The sequence below is a fragment of the Notothenia rossii genome, assembly GCF_949606895.1.
Source record: "Notothenia rossii genome assembly, chromosome: 1".
NCBI classification, from domain to species: Eukaryota; Metazoa; Chordata; class Actinopteri; order Perciformes; family Nototheniidae; genus Notothenia; species Notothenia rossii.
In genome coordinates this window covers 53,456,363-53,482,344 of record NC_136912.1, presented here as the reverse complement: position 1 = coordinate 53,482,344, position 25,982 = coordinate 53,456,363, and the positions used below count along the sequence as shown (strand labels likewise).

The 25,982-nt window shown below is 41.4% G+C and overlaps 1 protein-coding gene across 1 annotated transcript in view; it reads right to left on the bottom strand.

Moving 5' to 3' along the window:
• Positions 1-25,982, bottom strand: part of patj (PATJ crumbs cell polarity complex component) — a gene marked incomplete at its 5' end in the record, with an annotated part of 309,724 nt that overhangs the window by 279,226 nt on the left and 4,516 nt on the right. The window contains 3 exons of the mRNA XM_079649893.1: positions 1,195-1,323; positions 22,000-22,180; positions 25,947-25,981. Of these exons, the coding sequence (XP_079506019.1) occupies positions 1,195-1,323; positions 22,000-22,180; positions 25,947-25,981 (345 nt within the window). The remainder of the gene's footprint in view (positions 1-1,194; positions 1,324-21,999; positions 22,181-25,946; position 25,982) is intronic.

Below are 25,982 nucleotides of genomic sequence, written 5' to 3'. Positions count from 1 at the left end.
GTAGAGTTCTGGCGCATACTCCTCCAACAATGCAACATAGGGCAACGAATAACTAAATTAAAAAACAACGCAAAATAAATATGACAGTGTAAGAGAAGGTTGCAAGAGACCAATGTGCAAGATAGTGCCGAAACACATAAACTACATACATGCAACATAGAATAAGATTAAGAAAAGATAACAGAAAATAACAGAATAAGATCTAATAAAAACAATACTGTAGAGTGGACTACAACTGTACACAAATGTCTATTATTTTCCTATCATTTGAATTTTAAAAACAGCCATTTCTTCGCATATTGACTGGCTATTGTGCCATTTTATTTGTGTTTTACAGCTGTATTTGTCTGCCTGTCATGTCTTTGTTTTACCTGTTGTAACTTTGTACATGCTGCCCTTCTTGGCCAGGTCACTCTTGGAAAAGAGATTTTATTCTCAATGAGTCTTTTACTTGGTTAAATAAAGGATATATATTTAAAAACATTCCTTCTATAGTTCAGTGTACAAACTAAAATGTGATGTGAGATTGAACAATTAAATAATAAATAATACAATAAGAGTGCAAACATTAAAATGAAAAGCAGAGGGTAAGGCTAATTGGAATGGAAAAGGAAGATCAGGTAGAAAAGCCAAAGCAGAGAGGAAATTATCCGATCAAATGACGGCATTCAGTGAAAACGAAAAAACTGATAAATACAAGTAAGTATAAAACAATTATTAGGAAATAACAAGGACAGGGAAAAGAGGAAAGAAGATGATTACAAATGAAGTGCAAATCAATTTTTATTTGAACAGACTCACAGGCAGTTTGTTGAACAGCCGAGTGATTCAACAAGTCTTAGCTTTTTCCATTTCCTTGTAGAGAAATTCATCTTGTACAATTTTCTAAATGATGTAATGAATCCACTTACAAGGCGATAATTCCTCCCTGAGCCCTGCTGCTGCCTGCTGTCTGTTCTGATGCACTGCTTGTCTTTTAAACAGTTATCTATGCAGAAAACGTCCACCGAGCTTTAATCTGTGCTTCAGCAGCACCGGTCAGCTGATCCACTGAGGCAGCTGGATGTTTCAACACTCAGTCAACCATCATCCCACGTCTATTCAGATGCCCCTGTTGTTTAATATTACCCCTGACACCAAGGTATTATATAGCAATGATATGAATATGATATATTACTCATCAGCTGAGCTCACCTTGGCAGCCACGCTGTTCGGGATGAGCGTCCGGACCACCACCCCGGCCGTCCTCCCGCCCACGATGCCGAAGCCCAATCCGGATCCATCGTTCACAAGCTGGATTTCCTCCACGTGACCCCACTGATCCTTCAGCATAATGATGGGCACACAGACTTTCATTTACAGGTGTTTGATTGATTTGATGATCATTTTTTAACTTGTTTTATGTCAGTGACACTGGGACAGTGTCTATTTCCTGGGATTTTTGGGTCTAGTCCGTCCTAAGTATTGTATCACCTTATGACTGTTGAAAATAAAAACTATAGAACACAAAAGGAAAAAGGAAATCTGACAGACCTATAATAAATATTTAGGTTGTATACCAGTGTTGCCCCAAGCAAAGCAGTATATTTTAAGATTCTGAATCAAATCTGCAATTGAAGTGTAATAATTGTCTTTCCAATAATTTCTCTCAATCAAAGGTTTCCCTGCTTTTCTAAATATTTTTTCATAAAGAAGACAAATAGAATTTTTTTTTTTTTTAAAAAGGACAAAAATGCTACATTATGCCCAAATGCTTCAAGTATTGCTGCTCTGTATCTCTGTAAAGGTTTCATTCAGTGCTGCTTTGCTGTGTTCTTTTGCTCCCTGTTTATAGCATGCGTTGCTGTATTACATTCAAGTCAAAAACCTTAAATCTACACAATGAAGGTTAATAAGCTGCATTTCAGGAATCAAAGTTAATTTGATTCAAAGCATTTACTTTTGGTTACAGCAGAAGTCAGAACATTTTGATCAGTTGATTTATTTTTATCAAGTCTGTGCAGTCGAATCACATTTATAAACAAATAAAAAGTTACTCTCCTTATCAATAAAAAAAAAAAAAAATGTGTTAAACTCAAAAAATGCTGTTGTGTTTATTTTTCTTGTTTTTCTGATGTTTATTAGCCGTCAGTCCCTTTTCAATCAAACCTACACGCTACCGTTTTCTAGACTTAACAGGTATGTTATGGTAGTCAAAAAATAAATATATAATATAACCTTCAGCTGTTAACATCTGAATGCCTATATTACATTACATTACAAGTCACTTGTTAGACGCTTTTATCCAAAGCGACTTACTCAATACTGTGGACAATCCCCACAGGAGCAATTTGGGTTGAAGTGTCTCAGAGACACAACGACATGCTGACTGCAGTGGGGTTTGAACCGATGCAGACTTGCTGTTGGAGGGTTTAATAAATAGCTTTCACCTCCCACTAGTTGTTTTAGAATCGCCCTTAATGTTGACGGCCCTACAGGCAAAAACGCAAACAAGAAGGAAGTGGGGACGGTGTAGGGGTCGGTGTGGAGCAGGGCCTCACAAAGCTGCTAGCCGGCTATCTGTCGTCAGGTGAAGGTCTTTAAAGTGAACCCCAGCAGGTAATTACCAGCTCTCTGATAGCAGCTGCTGATCAATGAGGCTGCAGAACATACCTGCGCACACTAACACACACACGGTCTGCTCTCTTATTACAGCTCTCATCTGATAGAGGAGATCTTCCTCTGTTTGATGAAACAAACCTCCTCCTCAGCTGATCCCAGGACGGTGGAAGAGGCTCTTTGCCTGGTAAAGTCGTATCCCACTGAATGTGTTCAACTTCTCCAACAGAAGTTCACTCTTTTCACACGAGGCACTCTGTTACTGCTGTTACTGCTGGTCGACACTGAGGTAAAGTGTTGAGTTCCTTCTGGTTCTGCTATGAACACAAAGGTGGAAACTACTTTTGCGTCCCTGACATTTCTTTGTATATTATATCTTTTATGTAACCACAAGTTGTGAAAATGTTAAAAATAGGTGATTAATTAATGTTGACCAAAATGTCCTTGTAGTTGAAATGTAACTTCCAGACAGAAACATAACCCTCTGAAATGAGCTTGAGGTCTCCTGTTCTCACAAAATAGTTTAATTATTTTGTGCATGTCCCCTCGGGGACAAGTATTGAGAATTCAGCCAGCATTAGTTGTGTTGTGTTGTGTTTTTGTGCGGTGCTTTTCCTTCAATGAAGAGTCAATATGTTTACTCTGAGAAAGTCCTGTTCTGGTGGGATGCTTTTGGTGGCCTGTCTTCCACAAGAATAATTAAAGGTTTTTTTATGGCCCAGGTTTTAGGTTTTTATAATAAGTTAATAGATATTAAGAGATTTTAGGAAGACAATTCTGAAAAAAAAACACTGCAGACGGAACAGTTTCCACAGCATAGAGTATGAACAAATGTCAAGTATTGGAAGCTGACATCAGATCTCACTGTCCGATTCATCATCTTGCTGACTCTTTTTTGATCATTTTGATTTTATTCTCAACTAATTCAAGACTATTTTTATTTAAACAGAAGTGTTTGGCAATTGGCCCCTTAATGATAGAGCAGGGGTCCCCAACACGTTGATCGCGAGCTACCGGTAGCTCGCAAGCCCTCAATAAGTAGCTCGCCAAGCGAATCCAAAGTGTAAAAAAAAGAAAAGGAAATGCAATTAAAATGATCTACCCTATGCATAAACGAAACCTCAATCATAGCGAACTCTATCTACTTACTACAACTCTATATCTAAAACCCCTCCTCCCCCCACCCTCACAATGAATATCGACCAATCACGTTCTTGCTTGATTTGCGGGACCAGCGTTGCAGTCGGGAATAAAAGCAATGTGGAGCAGCAGCTCACCGCTTCATAAGGAGTATGGCCTTTCCTTCTGGTAGAACCTACACAACACATCAGCCCCATTGAACAGCCTATCATGCCAGCCTATACAGCACATGAGGGGCAGAGCTTTACTCTGTGTGTGTTGCAACTTGCATATACACTGAACAAAAATATAAATGCAACACTTTTGTTTTTGCTCCCATTTTTCATGAGATGAACTCAAAGATCTAAAACATTTTCTATTTACACAAAATAACCATTTCTCTCAAATATTGTTCACAAATCTGAAAAAATCTGTGATAGTGAGCACTTCTCCTTTGCCGAGATAATCCATCCCACCTCACAGGTGTGGCATATCAAGATGCTGATTAGACAGCATGATTATTGCACAGGTGTGCCTTAGGCTGGCCACAATAAAAGGCTACTCTGAAACGTGCAGTTTTGCTTTATTGGGGGGGTCTGGGGGGTCCGAAAACCAGTCAGTATCTGGTGTGACCACCATTTGCCTCACCCAGTGCAACACATCTCCTTCGCATAGAGTTGATCAGGTTGTTGATTGTGGCCTGTGGAATGTTGGTCCACTCCTCTTCAATGGCTGTGCGAAGTTGCTGGATATTGGCAGGAACTGGAACACGCTGTCGTATACGCCGATCCAGAGCATCCCAAACATGCTCAATGGGTGACATGTTAGGGTTAGGGTTAGGGTTAGGGTTGACACTGACTGGTTTTCGGACCCCCCCAGACACCCCCAATAAAGCAAAACTGCACGTTTCAGAGTGGCCTTTTATTGTGGCCACCCTAAGGCACACCTGTGCAATAATCATGCTGTCTAATCAGCATCTTGATATGCCACACCTGTGAGGTGGGATGGATTATCTCGGCAAAGGAGAAGTGCTCACTATCACACATTTTTTCAGATTTGTGAACAATATTTGAGAGAAATGGTTATTTTGTGTATATAGAAAATGTTTTAGATCTTTGAGTTCATCTCATGAAAAATGGGAGCAAAAACAAAAGTGTTGAGTTTATATTTTTGTTCAGTGTATATGTATTGCACTTGACGCACACACACGCATGGTGTTATTTCCACTGGGGCTGATCGATCGGAGCATCCCTAATTATTATTTTTTAACGCAAGCCGTCATCACAACGGAGGAGCACACAGCCTCTGTTAGTGAGCGAGACAGAGAGAGAGAGCTAGGGAGGGAGGGAGGGAAAGAGAGGGAGAGAGCACACCAGTGACGTGCGGTGAGGTTCATGGTTGGTGAGGCACTGACTCTTTCAGAGTCAGATTTACAAATATTATATTTTGACCTTAATCGAAATATTCGGCTATTTTCAAAAGCTTTTTTAGTCTGATGCTTCAATTCATTTTAAACAGACCGTTCAACAAAAGGATACCCAACATCTAAATATTGGATTGTTCTTTCTTAGTAAGATCCCATTTTCATTACAATTGTGGTCTTACCTTGACTTGAAGATGAAGTCCATGCTCTCCTTCTGGACAACAATCTCTATTACTTTTTTTTAAAAGTCCTCCTTATCTTCCTGTAATTTGAAAAGTCTAGCTTGTTGTTTGTGTCTACCGTCTCTGCGTAGAATAACAGTAGCAACAAGAACCTGTGGGCTCACGTGCGCCCCCTTCAGTGCGGCAGAGGTTATGGCTGCCTCCCCTGGTGGTTTTTTCATTGCCGTTATATGATGAGACCAGCGAGCCTAAATATCATATATAGGTGAAATAAGTTATTTAGAGACTATGGATGGCGAGGATAAATGTAATAAAGGGATCTACAAACATTACATTGGTGACCTACAGTGAGATGTTAACAGGCATGCGCTTAGTGCCCGCTTTCCAGCCAGTTTCTGTGGGGTGACGCATTCTGAGGTGAGGCAGAGCTCATCTGTGCCTCACCTCACCCCACAGTAACTGGCTTGAGCGTGCTCACAAAATAAGTGCCCGCGTTAAATTAGTGCCCGCACTCCAGCAAGTTACTATGGGCTTACGAGAGGCAGAGCTCGTCCCTGCCTCGCTTCTCATCGCTACCCGTAGTTGTAGCGGAGCTCGGCAAATTTGCTGATTTTGACTTTAAAAAGCGATTGGAATCATACATAAAGCAAATTTACAACACAGATCAGTGGAGACATTTTATTATTATTATTATGACTATTTAGTTTTTCTTTAGTTGTTTTTCCGTTACATTGGAGTATGACAGGTGAGGCTCTGCCTCCCCTGCCTCCCCTGACCGTACGTCGCTGGAGCACACCTTTATCTATTTAATATAGATAAAGTAAGAAATCATTCTAATGTGTACTATAGGACAGTAAAAAAAACAAACAGTTTAAAAAGGAGGGTGATTAGTAAAATATGCATAAATAAAAAGAAAGAATGCTAACTAGGTAACATAAGATAAGAATAAACAAGTTTAAATGATTCGTTATTGGTTGCGATCATATTCTAAAGATGTTTGGATTATTGAAAAGTATACAGCTCCCTTTCATCTGAGTGTTGAGAGCTGTATCCATAAATTCATGTTGTGCTCAAAGTGCAACAGATTGATGCATTTCACTTCAACATTTAAAAAAAAAACATCTTCCCGGGGGTGCATGCCCCCGGGCCCGCATAGAGGAGGTGAGGACCACCCCCAAATAAAGCAGGTTAAAATAATTAAATTGCATACATGTTCTTTTCGTAAACACTGCAAACGGGTCCCACAGACCCAAACAGCACACAAAGGTTAAAGGTAAGCATATCATAATATTCAAATGTGTTAAATATATACACTGCAAACAAACAAAAAAGAAGAGTAAAAGTAGCTCACGACTTGTTTTATTTTCTGAAAGTAGCTCTCATCCTAAAAAAGGTTGGAGACCCCTGTGATAGAGTCTACCCCAGAACAAGGTCAATATTCTTTCTGCTTTCAAATGTAATCAGTGATGCTTGTTGGGAAAAAGGCCTGTACAGATAGACTCCATTTTCATATTTAACAAAACCTTTGTTTGGTAAGAGGCGGGTAATGTGAGTTAATAAACTTTCTCCAGTTGTTCTTTAGTTCATTTCCTCATGGCTGAGGCACTTTTAAAAGCCCCCTTCAGCTTTCTTTAATTGCACAATCTGTTATATTTTATCTGTTATTTCTGCTACTACTCATTTTAAGGAGGGCCATAAATAAAATTAAAAGTGCATTTGCCGACACGCTGTCCTAATCGATGATGGGAACATTTGCCCAGGTTTGAATACCAGCTCCAGAATCTGAATCTTGGGCAGAGTTGTGTTTTTTATGCTTGCGGATCCATTCAACGTGACCTCAATAGAAGCTGGACATGAATAAAACAAAAGCGGTAGATCTGAGGACGTGGCCCCGGAACCAATGAGCAAGCAGGCGGAGGAGGGTAACAAACAAGAGGGGCAGTGTAATTCTGTGTGATAATGACCCGACAATGGAGCGGGCAGAATCATTACGGCTAGGCTAACCTGTGATCCTGGCTCACATTAACAGTCCATGTCTGATCCCGTTTGTCACCACAGTTTCTCTTACAGGAAGCCTTTTCTTTTGGTTATTGAAATGTCAAAGTTCTTAAACATTTTCATATCCTCTGCGCATTTACTCCAAAAAATCAGGTGCTTGTACATTAACAGTTTCCCTAATCTGGAGCATCTTTTAACAGAAAATAACTTACTTTAATACTATCATTGTGTGATTCTTATTTGCTAATGTATCTCTATTTACTGGCTTTCTTTTCTTTGCTAAGCTTGGGAAATGTCCTTATTAATAAGATTTGTTGCAGTGTTGTTAGTTACACTATGTGCACCAACATTATGACCTCAGTTGAACTGAGAACATCCTGATACCAGTGGAGGCTGGTGCATGTTTCTCCAGGGGGGGCTCTACCAAAATCTAAGCAAACTTATACACAAACCCCAAACATCTGTCATATTACAACACAGGCCTAGCTCAAAGGCACACAGCACTTGATACAGTCTATTATTTTAGTGCCTGTTTTTGTCAACCTCCTTATTATGCTTACTGATCCCTATCCTGTAGCCCTCATTGGACAGCTGTGTTTACTCTCCTAAACATGGCTAGTCGCATAACATCATCCATGTGGACTCTAGTTTGTTCCATGTGGACTCTGGTTTGTTCAGGCCTTTTAGTTTTTTCTGATATGTGCTTTAAGTCACTCACCCGGACCAGACCCAGCATGGTCTGGATCCATGCTGGGTCTGGTCCATAGACTGGTCTGATCCTGACGTTTGAAAAGGGAGGCAGGGGAAGCAAAATATAGCCCTGGTGTTGCTACAGGTAGTTAGCCTTCTTGCTAAACCAGCTCCTTGAAAAAAAGCAGGTATACTGCCTTCCTCTGTCCTCTGACTCCTGCCTATGTCAGGTTGATCAGGTCCGAGCTCTATCACTTTCAGCTTTCCCTCCAGTGTCCTCCTCTCAAAGGGTGTTTCTTTAAGTGATTAAATATAATTTTCCTGCTCCAATTTCGTTATCTAGTTTTGGTTACACTCTGTGTCCGTCTAACTCTCTCTCACTCAAACATCAATCTCTCACTCTGGCGCTCCTGCTGCCCCCTAGTTGTTGGCAGTGTCAACGATGCTTTGAGCGCAGTTTGGTGCGCCCAAAGCTGCTCCTATATGTTGCATTGAAGAGGTGCGGACTGCGCATGCACCACTTAAAACAATGGCCAAATATTTCTGTGCCCCAAGCAGGAAACACGTGACTTATTAGTAACTTTAGACATCGTAAAACAATTATTTATGGATATTTTACCGTAGATTATACATTTAACTGACACCAACTATATGTATAAAATGAATACAATTAAAATATTTTTTGATGACAATCTAGAATGTGGGAAGAGGTGGGGCAGCGCTCCCTAACTTCCAGAATGCTCCTTTCATTAACCCTTATGTTGTGTTCAGGTCTCCCGTGACCCGTTTCAAGTAAAAATTATATAATAACTACGCTCTAGTTTTTTTTTAAATCGGAACAAGGATTCATAATATCCTCCACAACAGCTATATAAACACTACAACACTGATTTCGACCATTTTAGCCAAGTCTGAAGGTCTCTAAAAGAAAAAGTGTATAATTTGGTGTTCGGGTCTGGGAAGACCCGGCAGAATGGTTGTGGGTGACTCGGGGTCAAATTTGGTCCAATCGAGATTCATCTTTGACTTTAGACACCCCTCCCCCACCCCCTTCATCCACTGTAACAATAATTTTACGCAAAATGGACCTGGTCTCCCTTCCCTCTGGTCCCCTCCCCCCACTGGAACTCGACCTTTCACAAATAATATGTACACTAACACTTGAACCTGAACACACACATGCATGTGTGCAATATGTGGTGTAATGTGTTTTGGGCCATACAATTAAATTACAACAGGATTGTACGGTTATGAATGCATTATAAGTTAGTTATGATGTAGTTAAAACAATATTGGATGATAGTCATTTATTTTTTTGGTTTGGACTGAAATAAATCATGGGTCAAAATTGACCCACGAACACCATGAACGGTAACAGCTTTCGAACACAACACAAGGGTTAAATGTGTTATTGTTTGCTTAACACATACATGTGCTTTCACACCTACAGTTTGGTTTATTTAGTTTGGGAATAATATCCACAAGTCTACCCTACTTTTATAATCTTCTAATCATAAATCTAATCGCCAGAAGCAAAATGCTAACGTTATGCTATAAACGAACTACAGCCGAGTACAGCAGGGTCGCACGATTTTAACGTCACGCCAACTTAAGATCAATATTCAAAAATACAGATTAAAAATTGTACAAGTTGAAGCGTTTGTTTTAACAGTTTGTAAGAGCGCAGTTACTTGCTTTCAAGCAAAACAGCGGCAAACAATCTTAGCGGGAGTGTTTACGTGTTCGGTGTAATGACGTACAGCGTCCTCGACAACTTCGGTAGTCCAATTCAGCCACAACCATCGTTTTTCAGACACATAAACTCTTCAAAAATCACCAGTGGGGTCACTGCTGATGTATTTAATGTCGTAGAACAAAATGTGATCCGTCTCTTAAATTTGTGTCAACCACAGACCTTATTTCCAGCTATTTTCCAAAATCCTATGGAGAAATCCCATTGGCTCTGAGACGAGGGAACCGGTAGTGGTAAAATGCTGACTCACTTCCGTGTTTTAGGACTCGTCACTGCACCACTCTATGCTTGTGCAAAATAAAATAAAAGGATAACTGACAATATATAGGGCTGCAGAATTACTCAAAATGTTATTAAAGGTGGGGTTGGTAATTTTGGAGAAACCAGCTCGAGTGCGCTAGAATTTGAAAATACACGGCCAGAAAAAATGTGCCACTTCCTTACAGAGCCCCTCCTCCAACACACACGAACGCGCACATGACCAATGAGGGCATGAGATAAGTTTGTGCACAGATGGAAGGCTGGCAGGCAGGTAGGCTATGCAGTTACTTTAGCCGGGACGGCTCAGATGATTGGTTGTGCTTTTTACAGTACTACGGCTTCCACAGATGACATTTTTTTATGGATTTTTTGTCAAAGCATTTAATATATTCATTGCTATCGGGATGTTAAGAGCATTCCATGGAATATAACAAAAAGTGTATCTCGAGCCGGTTTCTCAAACTTACCTACCCCACCTTTAAGGGAGTAGTGCATTATTGAAATTGTAGGAAGTAAAGTATTTTAAGAGGCTAAATATGTGTTGAAGATCATGTTGATATGTCTACTAGAGAGTATGAGGGGCCGTATAGGCCATAATTCATACTGGTCCTCTCACGCACATACATTCTCCTTTTACATACATACATTTTCACTCTCACACGTATATATTTACACCCACACATTCATACATTTTGCTCTCATATTATCATATTTCAATGCACACATTCATAAATTGTCACTCACACATTTATAAGTTTTTCACTCACACATTTTTACATTTTGTTCTCATATTCATATATTTTAATGCTCATATTTATACATTTTGCTCTCATGCACATTCATTCAATGTTTACATTTAATATTATAAATAATATATGCATGTTTGAAGACAATATATGTATGCAAGAGAAGAATGTATGTATGTATGAAGACAATGTATGTATGCAAGAGAAGAATGTATGTATGAAGACAATGTATGTATGCATGAGAAGAATGCATGTATGAGTGAGAGAAAGTATAGTGGAAACGGAAGGAGTATGGTTGAAACGGAAGGCAGGTCATTATCCAATTCCATGTGTTGTATGTAATTATTAACAAATATACTAAGTCCGACATCTTCATTGACATTTTATTCCACAATAAGTTGAATGTCAACACAGACACCTGTCAGCCCGCACTCTGCTGTTCCTCAGCACCACTCCCCCTCCCTCCCGCTGAAATTATGAATGAAAAGTGTAGTAATCATAGATAACATGGCAGGGTCCGGGACAGTTTGTTTTCATCTGATTTCAAATAAACAAAGTCTTGGTTTTAAGAATATTAAACTTGTTTCGCCAAATTCAGATGATAAATACAACTTTTAAGCTTGTAAAGGCATAATTACAAGAGGCAACTTAACGTCACAGCAGACATAACAACAGCCGGTGCTTATTGTGAGGGTTTCCCCGGGAAACAAACAATACACACAAATGCGTCACAGATTATTTTGCGTTATTTGAAATCATGTACGCAGCTCGCGACGTAACTAGGAGTCTAGTGGACGGTATCAGTACTACAAGTAAACAAAAATGTATGTTGTCCATTTTAGACACAGGCTTATTATATTTACAGCCCTTAATAACATTCATTTTCTGGGCTCAATGTGTGTCTTGGCCGTTTTCTTTGTGATCGCTAAATTCCCCTAGTTTATAATATCACCGTTCCAAGCAAACGAGTGCTTTTTTGTTTTGAAAAACCTCGCTCCACTGACCATTAGACCATTTAGTAAGGTAAAAAGCAAAAGGGCAAAAACGCCTCTCAGACGCTCTTCCGTTTACTTTTTTAATAAAGAAAAACAAATGGTCCGTAGATACACGGATTCATCTTCCTCCATTGTGTTGATTTGAATCCGAAGTTCTGAACATGAGCCCGACCCGCTTGACCTTCTGAGCCAATCACAGCGCGATAATGACCTGCCTTCCGTTTCAACTATACTCCTTCCGTTTCCACTATACTTTCTCTCACACATACATGCATTCTTCTCTTGCATACATACATTGTCTTCATACATTCTTCTCTTGCATACATATATTGTCTTCATACATACATTCTTCTCTTGCATACATACTGTATATTGTCTTCAGACATGCATATATTATTTATAATATTAAATGTAAACATTGAATGAATGTGCATGAGAGCAAAATGTATAAATATGAGCATTAAAATATATGAATATGAGAACATGTGTGAGTGACAATATATGAATGTGTGCATTGAAATATGATAATATGAGAGCAAAATGTATGAATGTGTGAGTGTAAATATATACGTGTGTGAGAGTGAAATTGTGTATGTAAAAGGAAAATATATGTGTGTAAGAGTGAAAATATATGTATGTATAAAGAGAATATATGTGTGTAAGAGTGAAAATATATGTATGTATAAGGAGAATATATGTGTGTAAGAGTGAAAATATATGTATGTATAAGGAGAATGTATGTGTGTAAGAGTAAAAATGTATGTATGTATAAGGAGAATATATGTGTGTAAGAGTGAAAATATATGTATGCATAAGGAGAATATATGTGTGTAAGAGTGAAAATGTATGTATGTATAAGGAGAATATATGTGTGTAAGAGTGAAAATGTATGTATGTATAAGGAGAATATATGTGCGTGAGAGGACCAGTATGAATTACGGTCTGTACGGCCCCTCATAAGAGGCAAGGCAAGGCAAGTTTATTTATATAGCACTTTTCAACACAAGGCAATTCAAAGTGCTTTACAAAAAATGAAAGACATTAAGAAAATGGCATTTAAAAACAGTCGAGAGTGTTCTAATGTATGACTGCAGCTCCTCTGCTCTCCCTCTCTCCTGCCTCTTTGACTCGTCCGTTATGTCGACATTCATTGATCGCGCCACTTCAAATAATTAAATACATATTGTCAGGGGCAAGGCTGCATGTCGAGTACTAACTAAAGAGGAGAGCAGAGGAGCTAGGCTTTAAAGGTCATAAAAATCACCCAAGTCAAAGTCAGCAGACCAACGGCTCGTCATGAAAAGGAGGTCTCACCCTGAAACAAAGAGGTGTGGCCTCAAAGTGACCCTCATTTATGATTGATGTCTTCTCTGCAATGCTTGTTTTGAGTGACAGCCAAGCCAAGATAACTGTGGCCGTTTCTCAATGTCGAGTAAACCTGCTGCAGAGCCACTATTTCAAGTATACTAAGTCAGTGGTTCTCAACTGGTCAGGCCTCGGGACCCACTTTTTACTTGGTCAATACATCGCGACCCAACATTTTGAAGCACTCAAATCTATTCAACAAAATATCGTGTTGTAATATATACGCTTTTCAGCATAAAATATTAAAACAAGTGAAGTACAGTGCATATATCCCTTCACAGAACTAAAGTATGCTTTTAAAAAAGGTTTAATGAGATGATGGAATCAAAGCTGAACTATATAAAAAGGCACACATGCTTAAAACCCAACCCCAGCAGGGGGGTCTGGGGGGATTGTCCCCCAGGAGATTTTTAGAAATACTAACATAAACTATGCATCCTGATACACTCTGAGAAGAAAATAAATAAATCTATTACTACCTGACTTATTAATAATATGTTATGCCATTGTTTGTTTTTCACTTTGTTCTGACATCTTGCTGCGAGAAGAGTAAAGAGGAGATAGTCTGTGTGACTTACTTTAAATTGTGGGTAAGGGTAGATAGCTCCCATTGTTCTGTGACCTGTCAATCATCAAACCGGGGGTCATATTTCATTATGTGTTCATTTTTATCTGAAGGTGTACCCATGGATGTATAAAGAAGAGTTCTACCGCAAAGTTATTCTCCGTGGGGACTTCCGGCAACAATCTTGATTCTGATTGGCCAGAAGACTCGAAAAAACATCAGCAAAGATATTTTATTGAGAAGATGATCATTACGTGACAGAAACAGTCCTTCGGCGCCACTCGATGACGTAGTATACTTGAAATAGTGGCTCTGCAGCAGGTTTACTCGACATTGAGAAACGGCCAGAGTGTGGGTACGTTGGCTATATTCGCTCTCATGGCTTCTCCTATCAATCTCCCCCAGTTCTCCCTCACTACACTTCTCTTTTGCTCCCTCCACTGGCTGCCAGTAGATGCAAGAATCTGCTTCAAGACACTGGTGCTGGCCTACCGAACTGTGAAGGGGACAGCCCCTTCCTACATCCACGCCTTGGATAAAGTATATACTCCAGCACGTGCGTCAGCCAATCGGCTTGCTACTCCATCACTGCGAGTGGGACCCAGGCACCCCTCAAAAACACACCCGTTTGCTCTCCTCGCTCCTAAATGGATCAGGACAGGAGAAACTCTGCATATCTTCCGTCGCAAACTGAAAACGCATCTATTTTGAGTGTACCTTGGCAATGAAGGTGCCATTAATACAGTTAACAAGTGGAGGACAGAGGAGGCTCTTAAAGAAGAAGTTACAGGTCTGTGAGAGCCAGAAATCTTGTTTGTTTGTAGGTGACCAAATACTTATTTTCCACCATAATTTGCAAATAAATTCTTTGTGATTTTCTGGATTTTTTGTATATATATATAAATATAAAAATATAAAAAAGTATTTAGTCAGCCACCAATTGTGCAAGTTCTCCCACTTAAAAAGATAAGAGGCCTGTAATTTTCATCCTAGGTATACCTCAACTATGAGAGACAAAATGAGAAAAATAAATCCAGAAAATCACATTGTCTGATTTTTAAAGAATTTATTTGCAAATGATGGTGGAAAATAAGTATTTGGTCACCTACAAACAAACAATATTTCTGGCTCTCACAGACCTGTAACTTCTTCTTTAAGAGCCTCCTCTGTCCTCCACTTGTTAACTGTATTAATGACACCTGTTTGAACTCGCTATCAGTATAAAAGACACCTGTCCACAACCTCAAAGAGTCACACTCCAAACTCCACTATGGCCAAGACCAAAGAGCTGTCAAAGGACACCAGAAACAAAATTGTAGACCTGCACCAGGCTGGGAAGACTGAATCTGCAATAGGTAAGCAGCTTGGTGTGAAGAAATCAACTGTGGGAGCAATTATTAGAAAATGGAAGACATACAAGACCACTGATAATCTCCCTCGATCTGGGGCTCCACGCAAGATCTCACCCCGTGGGGTCAAAATGATCACAAGAACGGTGAGCAAAAATCCCAGAACCACACGGGGGGGACCTAGTCAATGACCTGCAGAGAGCTGGGACCAAAGTAACAAAGGCTACCATCAGTAACACACTACGCCGCCAGGGACTCAAATCCTGCAGTGCCAGACGTGTCCCCCTGCTTAAGCCAGTACATGTCCAGGCCCGTCTGAAGTTTGCTAGAGAGCATTTAGATGATCCAGAAGAGGATTGGGAGAATGTCATATGGTCAGATGAAACCAAAATATAACTTTTTGGTAAAAAGTGTTTGGAGGAGAAAGAATGCTGAGTTGCTTCCAAAGAACACCATACCTACTGTGAAACATGGGGGTGGAAACATCATGCTTTGGGGCTGTTTTTCTGCAAAGGGACCAGGACGACTGATCCGTGTAAAGGAAAGAATGAATGGGGACATGTATCGTGAGATTTTGAGTGACAACCTCCTTCCATCAGCAAGGGCATTGAAGATGAAACGTGGCTGGGTCTTTCAGCATGACAAAGATCCCAAACACACCGCCCGGGCAACGAAGGAGTGGCTTCGTAAGAAGTATTTCAAGGTCCTGGAGTGGCCTAGCCAGTCTCCAGATCTAAACCCCATAGAAAATCTTTGGAGGGAGTTGAAAGTCCGTGTTTCCCAGCGACAGCCCCAAAACATCACTGCTCTAGAGGAGATCTGCATGGAGGAATGGGCCAAAATACCAGCAACAGTGTGTGAAAACCTTGTGAAGACTTACAGAAAACGTTTGACCTCTGTCATTGCCAACAAAGGGTATATAACAAAGTATTGAGATGAACTTTTGTTATTGACCAAATGCTTATTTTCCACCATAATTTGCTAATAAATTCTTTAAAAATCAGACAATGTGATTTTCTGGATTTTTTTTTCTCATTTTGTCTCTCATAGTTGAGGTATACCTAGGATGAAAATGACAGGCCTCTCTCATCTTTTTAAGTGGGATAACTTGCACAATTGGTGGCTGACTAAATACTTTTTTGCCCCACTGTATATATAAATAAGGCCTGCAACCTTGGGTGCTGTGCTCTCAGTGTTTTGTCTCCCTGTTCCTGCCTGTTGGCGTAAGCTAATAGAGGTCTTATAGTGCTTTGTCTGTTTTATCTTGTTATGCACAATGTTGATTATTCTCTCAGAACCAGCTAAATACATGGGTCTGGGGAAAGATATTCAGCATTGGTTTGGCCCCGCTGTGCCACGTCCTGGAGGCAGCACATGTCTTGATAATTTTCCAAAATAAACCATTAGTGATTGCCATCAAGCTCCAGCTCCCCTGTTTCTCTCTTGCGGCTTTCACACCAGCGCTTTTCCCTTTCTAGCTCCGAGCTAGAGCTTTTCTGGTTCAGCTCCGGTTTCCCTTTTCTGCTCCCGCTCTGTTCACACCGCCCAGAGCCCGACTGGCGCAGTCGCTGCTGCGTCATGACGTCACCGTTTACATCGCTGATTTGCTCCCCAACGGCGCTCACAACATTTATAAAAAAATTAAATTAAATAACGACTTCTCCAACCTTATACTTTTCTCCAGAGTGCCGTGGTTCATTTTTTATTAATGTGTTTCAGCGGCATTTACCGACCGCTGAAGTGCTGCTCGTCCACTGGAGTTTATTCTCCCGTTAGCTCCGGGTTAGCTTATACATTAGAGCGGCCTCTCTAAAGTATTCACTGTCTGACTGTCACACAAGCAGCTAATACATATCCCCAGTTCCCCTTAAGTGAATGTGTGTCAGTCTGAATTGACGCTGTTTGGCATCACAACGCTGTTATTAAAATGTCTCTGGTATAAAATGGGTGATGTTAGCATAGCAACCGAAGGTAAACTGACTACTTGCTATTGCTATCCTATTGTGGCATAAGCCGTTTTCTACAGGCACATTTTACCGGTGTATTTTTCATTATGATTCTACTTGTGATAGTCGGACATGACAACCTGTGCAGCCCATGTATTGATTCCATCCGATAGCTGCTATAATACAAAACAAAACGTCTGCCTGCTCTCCACAATGATCAACAACAGCAAACGGATGGTAAATGTAAGGTGCAAATAAACAGAATCACACGAAGCCTGGTTAGTGTTGCCTGACTTTATAAAGTGTGTTTCTTTTTACAAGTGTGTGGTTGCCTTCTAGTCACTTTGCTCAGCACTAGTGCTAGTAGGCAGGCATGACGTGACTCGTCAGTCGACCCATGTTCAGGGGAGGTGGGTTTAGTTTAGTCCGGGTCCGGACCCAGATGCCGACCTATAATCAATACATTAATAGGGGATTTACATTTTTGACGGGGCAATTCTATTTTAAACGACGCCAACAGGGGGCGAAAGAGATGAGTGAGCGATACAGGGAGAGAAACACAGAAGAAGAGACGAGAGCGCGATACAGCGAGAGAAACACAGAAGAAGAGACGAGAGAGTGGGAGACAGTGAGTGAAGAGAAGAGTTAGCGATACAATGAGAGAAGAGGAAAGTGAGTCAAGAGAATAGTTAGCGATACAGTGAGAGAAGAGGAAAGTGAGTCAAGAGAAGAGTTAGCGATACAGTGAGAGAAGAGGAAAGTGAGTCAAGAGAAGAGTTAGCGATACAGTGAGACAAGATGGCGGCAGACAGGGAGAGGAGACTGAGTGAAGAGCAGCGATACAGGGAGAGAAGCGGAGAGGAGAGTGAACAGGTGTGTTAGCGGCAGACAGGGAGATACACATATTTACACATGGCGCTCTCTAAGAAGAGGAACGTGGACAGTGAGAACAGAGCTTTTAACCCTGAGTGGACTCATTCATGTTCATCCTGCCCACTGGGAGCAAAAAAACAGTGTGTCTCATCTGTTCAGAGACCGTGGCGCTCATTAAAAGTGCCAACGGGAAACGCCACTATGAGACCAAACATAAAGTGTTTGACCAAACATTCCCTCTCAACTCAGAACTGAGGTCACAGAAAATAAGCGGTCTGAGAGCCCAATATGATCATTCCACCAGGATCCTGACCCATTCATTCACTGCCCAACAACGTGCTAATGAATGTTCCCTCAGAGTGGCTTGGATTTGTGGTCAAAACAAACAAACATTTACTGATGGAGAGGTTGTCAAGGAGTGTATGAGTTCAGTAGCTCAAACCTTGCTTGAGGGAAAACAAAAAGAAGAGCTTTGTGAACAAATTAAGCAAATACCTTTGTCAGCATCATCAGCCACAAAGAGGAGTGAAGTATTAACCCAGGATGTGCTAGCCCAGCTGGATGAAGCCCTTCATAAGGCACCCTGTGTACGCTTATCTGTAGATGAGTCCACTGATGTTTCTGACAATGCTCAGCTGTTCATTTATGTAAGGTTCTTCAACAAAGACAAGAAAGTGTTCTGTGAAGACATGTTAGATGTAACTCCCCTTCAGACCAGTACAAGAGGAGAAGACATCTACCTCGCCATTAAGGAGATGTTAACGAAGCGAGGAATAGAGCCAAAACAAGTGGTTTCAATAACCACAGATGGAGCCCCTGCCATGATAGGGAGAGAGAAAGGAGCTGTGTCAAGAATGAAAGAGGATAATCCTGAGCTCATCTCTTACCATTGCATCATCCATCAATCTGTCCTGTGCTCCTCCCTGTCAGATGAGCATGCTGAGGTGATGAACACAATGATGAAAATGATCAATGTTCTCAGTGCGTCCTCTTCCTATCAGCATCGCATGCTCAGGGAATTCCTCAGAGAAGTTGATGCAAACGCTGATGATCTTTTGCTGCACAACAATGTGAGGTGGCTCAGCAAAGGCAGGGTGTTGGAACGCGTTTGGTCCATCAGAAGGGAAGTAGCAGCTTTCTTGGCAGAGATGGGAAGTCAGAAGGCAACACAGTTTTCTCTCTTTTGAGAAGATGAGAAAAAGATGGATAATGTGGCCTTTTTGGTTGACACCACTTCACATCTGAATGAACTGAATTTGAAGCTACAGGGAAAGGACAATTCAATTTGTGAATTGATGACAGCTGTCCGCTCCTTTCAGAGGAAACTTGAAGTGTTCAAGGAAGATCTGCAGGGAGACTGTGAACACTTCCCAGCAGTGCAGGAACAGGTTCAGGGAAAGATAAATGTGTCTTATTTTGTTGGCTTTGTAGATAAGCTGATTGTAAACTTCAGCAAACGTTTTGACAGCTTCAGCTTTGGACGGCAGCTCACCATGTTCATTCAGAACCCATTTCTTATCACAGATGTCAGGGAGTTCTCAAAGGAAGTCACACAGCACTTCAAGTGGGCAAATGCTGGGCCTCTCCAGATGCAACTGGTTGATGTCCAAGCAGACGTGGCCCTGAAAGAGCAATTTGGAAGAACTGACCCTGCCACTTTCTGGCTCAAAACAGTCTCTGAGACAGCTTTCCCAGGTCTGAGGAGAGTAGCTCGAAATACTGTATATTCACCATGTTTGGCTCCACATACAGCTGCGACGCAGCTTTCTCCACAATGATCATTATTAAAACAAAATATCGTACCAGGATAACCAATGAGAACCTGCATATGTGTATGAGAATGGCCATGACACCATTTCAGCCCAGATTTAAAATCCTGGCAGGACAAGCTTAAGCTCAATTCTCACACTGAACCAAAAAAAAGCGAGTGAGGAACTGCAATATAAGAGGGAAAGAAAGAGAAACTGTTCAATTGTTATGATGTGTAAACACCACTGCTTGAATTGGGCCGGTGCTCACCGGTAAGCAGTACCGGCACTTCTGATTTTTACCCATGTGGTACCGGCAATATACGTATATATTGTAAACGCAACGCAGCGCAAATGTGGGTCTGACTCTGCCTCACAGAGGGTGACTGGCTGTCTACATGACGTGGCCTGCCGACATTGCCACTTTCATACAGATCATACTAATGCCCTCGATTGGTCTCTGTGTGTCATTCAAGCTCGGGAGGGTGTGTGTTGGTGTATGTGTGGCGCGAGCGAGCGAGAAAACGCGCGCACCGGTTACGTGTATTGTTGTTAGCATCTGGTGCTAGCTAGCAGCGCTAACGGATATAAGGAGCTGTTTCAACAACAAAGTGGAGGGAGTCCTTTGCTGTCAGACTGAGAGGCTGATAACTACAGCTCTGGTGAGGTAAATTACTCTCTGAGTCTTTAGATAGTTAACTTAGTTTAAGTTATCTCAGTGGGTCTCAAACGGTTCGGTCACCATTTATGTAAACACATATTTCCATTTGAGGGGGTTGTGATTAGTAAAATATGCATGAATAATACAAACAAAATGTTAACTAGGTGAAAAAAGGTAAGTTAAACTTGTTGAGAGCTAAAACTAGTCTTTGCTGTTGCCTCAAAGAGGAGCAGGGGGGAGAGGAGGGAGACAGGAGAGGCCGATTCAGGAGCCCAGACACACGCACAACTATAAATGAACCAAAAACAAATAAATAAACAAGTTTCAATGTTTTTTCATGTTGGATATTGGGGTATAGTCTCTTTATTTCCCCCTCAAAATGCACCAGATTGATGCATTTGAGTCCAACATTTTAAAAAAATCTTACCGGGGGAGCATGCCCCCGGACCCCCCTATAAGATTTGAGGCCCAGCCCCACTGTTCTCAAATAGATTTGCAATTTTTTTTAAATAGTAACCCATCTCCATATGTTTCTTTTTGGGTAGTAGATTTAAACTAGAGGGCTATCACTTTGTGCAGCAACGCTATTGACAAATAAATCCAGCAAAATGGCACAAAAAACTGGTAGTGGGCTCAGGGACGAGGAGTCATTTAACCAGCCAGTAGGAGTCAAGCTTTACTTTCTTTTATATCCATAAAGAAAAAGTACATCTGTTTACAGTTGTTTCATTATGGATGTTGAGAGGTATCCATTTATCTCTTCATTTTGCTCTCAAAGTGCACCAGATTGATGCATCTAACTTCAATATTTAAAAAAAAAATGTTCCCGGGGGAGCATGCCCCCGGACCCCCCTAGACTAGAGGGTGTCAGGTCCACTCCTCACTTATAAAAATAGCACTTTACCACTGCACCCCCTCTAATCTCAGATGCACCCTGAGTCCTTTTGTTTAAGTACAGTGAGCCTTTCTAAAATATACAGTAAAGAGACAAACCCACCAGCATTATAGGATATACTATGACTTTGTGCCAAATACTTGTTGCTGATTTAGAGTACTGGCACCTTTTTTATTCCAATTCAAGCACTGGTTAAGACTGATATGTTCTATAATCGTCTGAAACTGTTAAGTCATGATGTGAAACGGTTAACAAAGAGAAACGCAAGCTGCTGCTACACTTTATTTTATGTATCTAAATTTAAGTACTTTTAAGATGCACATATTTTCATTTTATTTATTTTCTCTATTTTATTTTTAAATGCAGCCCGAGAGGAACATTAAGTGGATATGGCAAGAACATATCCACAGTATTTACTGTATATCTGTAAAGTTCAATGTTCATTGACAATATATGTTGTTGTTTTTGAATTGTACTTTCTTTATTTGATTGGCAGTCTGTTGTTGATTACATGCAGACGTTGATAAAGCTACTGGCTACTTCAATATAAAAGCAAGTTAAACATTTTGATGTTCCGGACCTTTGCATGGGGAGATTTTCTCTAACTGGACCTCGTTACATTTTACTTAAAGACCCCTGCTTTAGACCAACAATTTTTTGTAGCTGGAAGTGAACCGGATTCCGGAGCTAAGAGGCGGCGCCGCTGCGGTGTGAACAGGAAAAACCGGTACTTTTCAGGCTCCAGCTCCGAGCCGGAGCTAAAAAACGCGTTGGTGTGAAAGGAGCATCTGAGTCTCGTCTACATTGCTTCAGAAGTTTCCCTCACACTTACCGTATGGAAAGCAGATGGTTGTGATGATGCTGCGTTGAGTGGGCGGTCCCTGGCCACCACCAGCTCCACCGTCTTTCCAGGCTGCTGCAGGAGGGCGAGGGCCTGCTGGTGACTGATCCCCGGCTCCAGAGGACTGCCGTTAATCACCAGGATCTGGTCCCTCTCCTGGAGACGCCCGTCCCTGCAGCCACAGCATAATGTCAGTCAGGACATTTTGATAGCATGACACAGGATAAAAGGATAGTATCAAAGCAACTTTAGATAGCAGCTCAGAAGCTAGCTGGTTCGATTTTAATAATTGACCTATGATTGTCAACTAACAAGCCACCTAAAACAGCTAAGATGGAGGAAGAAAAAAAAAATGGGGAGGAGAAAGATGAAGAGGATTAACAGTAGCAGAAGAAACAGTAAAAGAAGAAGAAGAAGATAAGGGGAGAAGGAAGATGAAGAGAATGATAAGTAGAAGAAACAGGAGGATTCAGAAGAGTAAAAAACACAGAAGAAAAAAGATGAGGAATAGGAGGAAGAAAGGCACAAGATGAGGGGGAGAAGAAAGAAGAAGAAGACTAACACAATGTACACAGTATTGATATTCTCCATCAGAGTTTGTACCCATTTACAATAAATTACCTACACAATATACTATGTCAACCTAGGATCGATTGTTTATTATTCTGTTATCAAAATTACAGTTAAAAAAAAGCACCAAAATAATTGCAGATATAATTACATTAACAATGACCAAGAAAGCTATAAAATCTGAAGTACAACTAAAAAATCATTGGGTTAATGCTTGACAAAACCTTGCTGTTTTTTTTGAGGAAATGAAGACCAGCATTATCTGGGGACTTTGTTTTAATTGATAGGCAACACCAGTAAATCAATAGGCAATATTGGCACTGAATACTGCTGTTATATATTTTCCTTAAATCATTCAGCTCTACTGCCAACAGTTCTACATTTTTTATGTATGTACAAATAAATGCCCATCCTGTGTGCTGTGTTGTTCTCCTTCAGGCTCAGGTCCTAGGACTGCACTCTTCTGAGGGTTCAGTATCTTAGCTGTTCATAGGACTGAGCTCTTCTGAGGGTTCAGTATCTTAGCTGTTCCTAGGACTGAGCTCCTCTGAGGGTTCAGAATCTGAGCTGGTCCTAGGACTGAGCTCTTCTGAGGGTTCAGTATCTTAGCTGTTCATAGGACTGAGCTCCTCTGAGGGTTCAGTATCTTAGCTGTTCCTAGGACTGAGCTCCTCTGAGGGTTCAGTATCTTAGCTGTTCCTAGGACTGAGCTCTTCTGAGGGTTCAGTATCTTAGCTGTTCCTAGGACTGCACTCTTCTGAGGGTTCAGTATCTTAGCTGTTCCTAGGACTGAGCTCCTCTGAGGGTTCAGTATCTTAGCTGTTCCTAGGACTGAGCTCTTCTGAGGGTTCAGTATCTTAGCTGTTCCTAGGACTGAGCTCTTCTGAGGGTTCAGTATCTTAGCTGTTCCTAGGACTGAGCTCTTCTGAGGGTTCAGTATCTTAGCTGTTCCTAGGACTGAGCTCTTCTGAGGGTTCAGTATCTTAGTTGTTCCTAGGACTGAGCTCTTCTGAGGTTTCAGTATCTTAGCTGTTCCTAGGACTGAGCTCTTCTGAGGGTTCAGTATCTTAGCTTTTCCTAGGACTGAGCTCTTCTGAGGGTTCAGTATCTTAGCTGTTCCTAGGACTGAGCTCTTCTGAGGGTTCAGTATCTAAGCTGTTCCTAGGACTGCGCTCTTCTGAGTGTTCAGTATCTTAGCTGTTCCTAGGACTGAGCTCCTCTGAGGGTTCAGTATCTTAGCTGTTCCTAGGACTGAGCTCTTCTGAGGGTTCAGTATCTTAGCTGTTCCTAGGACTGAGCTCTTCTGAGGGTTCAGTATCTTAGCTGTTCCTAGGACTGCACTCTTCTGAGGGTTCAGTATCTTAGCTGTTCCTAGGACTGAGCTCCTCTGAGGGTTCAGTATCTTAGCTATTCCTAGGACTGAGCTCTTCTGAGGGTTCAGTATCTTAGCTGTTCCTAGGACTGAGCTCTTCTGAGGGTTCAGTATCTTAGCTGTTCCTAGGACTGAGCTCTTCTGAGGGTTCAGTATCTTAGCTGTTCCTAGGACTGAGCTCTTCTGAGGGTTCAGTATCTTAGTTGTTCCTAGGAATGAGCTCTTCTGAGGTTTCAGTATCTTAGCTGTTCCTAGGACTGAGCTCTTCTGAGGGTTCAGTATCTTAGCTTTTCCTAGGACTGAGCTCTTCTGAGGGTTCAGTATCTTAGCTGTTCCTAGGACTGAGCTCTTCTGAGGGTTAAGTATCTTAGCTGTTCCTAGGACTGCACTCTTCTGAGTGTTCAGTATCTTAGCTGTTCCTAGGACTGAGCTCCTCTGAGGGTTCAGTATCTTAGCTGTTCCTAGGACTGAGCTCTTCTGAGGGTTCAGTATCTTAGCTGTTCCTAGGACTGAGCTCTTCTGAGGGTTCAGTATCTTAGCTGTTCCTAGGACTGAGCTCTTCTGAGGGTTCAGTATCCTAGCTGTTCCTAGGACTGCACTCTTCTGAGGGTTCAGTATCTTAGCTGTTCCTACGACTGAGCTCTTCTGAGGGTTCAGTATCCTAGCTGTTCCTAGGATTGCACTCTTCTGAGGGTTCAGTATCCTAGCTGTTCCTAGGACTGAGCTCTTCTGAGGGTTCAGTATCCTAGCTGTTCCTAGGACTGCGCTCTTCTGAAGGTTCAGTATCTTAGCTGTTCCTAGGACTGCACTCTTCTGAGGGTTCAGTATCTTAGCTGTTCCTAGGACTGAGCTCATCTGAGGGTTCAGTATCTTAGCTGTTCCTAGGACTGAGCTCTTCTGAGGGTTCAGTATCTTAGCTGTTCCTAGGACTGCACTCTTCTGAGAGTTCAGTACTGTATCTTTGCTGTTCCTAGGACTGAGCTCTTCTGAGGGTTCAGTATCCTAGCTGTTCCTAGGACTGCACTCTTCTGAGGGTTCAGTATCCTAGCTGTTCCTAGGACTGAGCTCTTCTGAGGGTTCAGTATCCTAGCTGTTCCTAGGACTGCGCTCTTCTGAAGGTTCAGTATCTTAGCTGTTCCTATGACTGCACTCTTCTGAGGGTTCAGTATCTTAGCTGTTCCTAGGACTGAGCTCCTCTGAGGGTTCAGTATCTTAGCTTTTCCTAGGACTGCACTCTTCTGAGAGTTCAGTACTGTATCTTTGCTGTTCCTAGGACTGAGCTCTTCTGAGGGTTCAGTATCCTAGCTGTTCCTAGGACTGCACTCTTCTGAGGGTTCAGTATCTTAGCTGTTCCTAGGACTGCACTCTTCTGAGGGTTCAGTATCTTAGCTGTTCCTAGGACTGCACTCTTCTGAGGGTTCAATATCTTAGCTGTTCCTAGGACTGCACTCTTCTGAGGGTTCAGTATCCTAGCTGTTCCTAGGACTGCACTCTTCTGAGGGTTCAGTATCTTAGCTGTTCCTAGGACTGCACTCTTCTGAGGGTTCAGTATCTTAGCTGTTCCTAGGACTGCACTCTTCTGAGGGTTCAATATCTTAGCTGTTCCTAGGACTGCACTCCTCTGAGGGTTCAGTATCTTAGCTGTTCAGCAAAAGCACAACATTGTTGTAAAATAATATAATGTAAAATAGACCATTATTTACTTCTGTTATTACTGGCTGCTCCTTCACTTCTTTATATGTTCACTTACTAGTTATCTTTTCTATCCTGGATGTGGTTGGTGTAATATTTAATGTTGGCTTTTATCTGAACTATCTATCTTTGTTGTAAAACTGTCAATTTGCCTACTGTAGGTTGAATAAAGGTCCTTGATTCTGAGCTCCATTGACATGAAGTCTGTAAGATTGGAAATAAACGGAAGATGGAAAAACACCAGAAGGTTTCATTAAGTATGACTTGATGTTAACTGTAGGAAAGTTAAAGCTGTAGGCTGAACCTGTGTGCGATGCCTCCATGCTGGATATGTTTGACG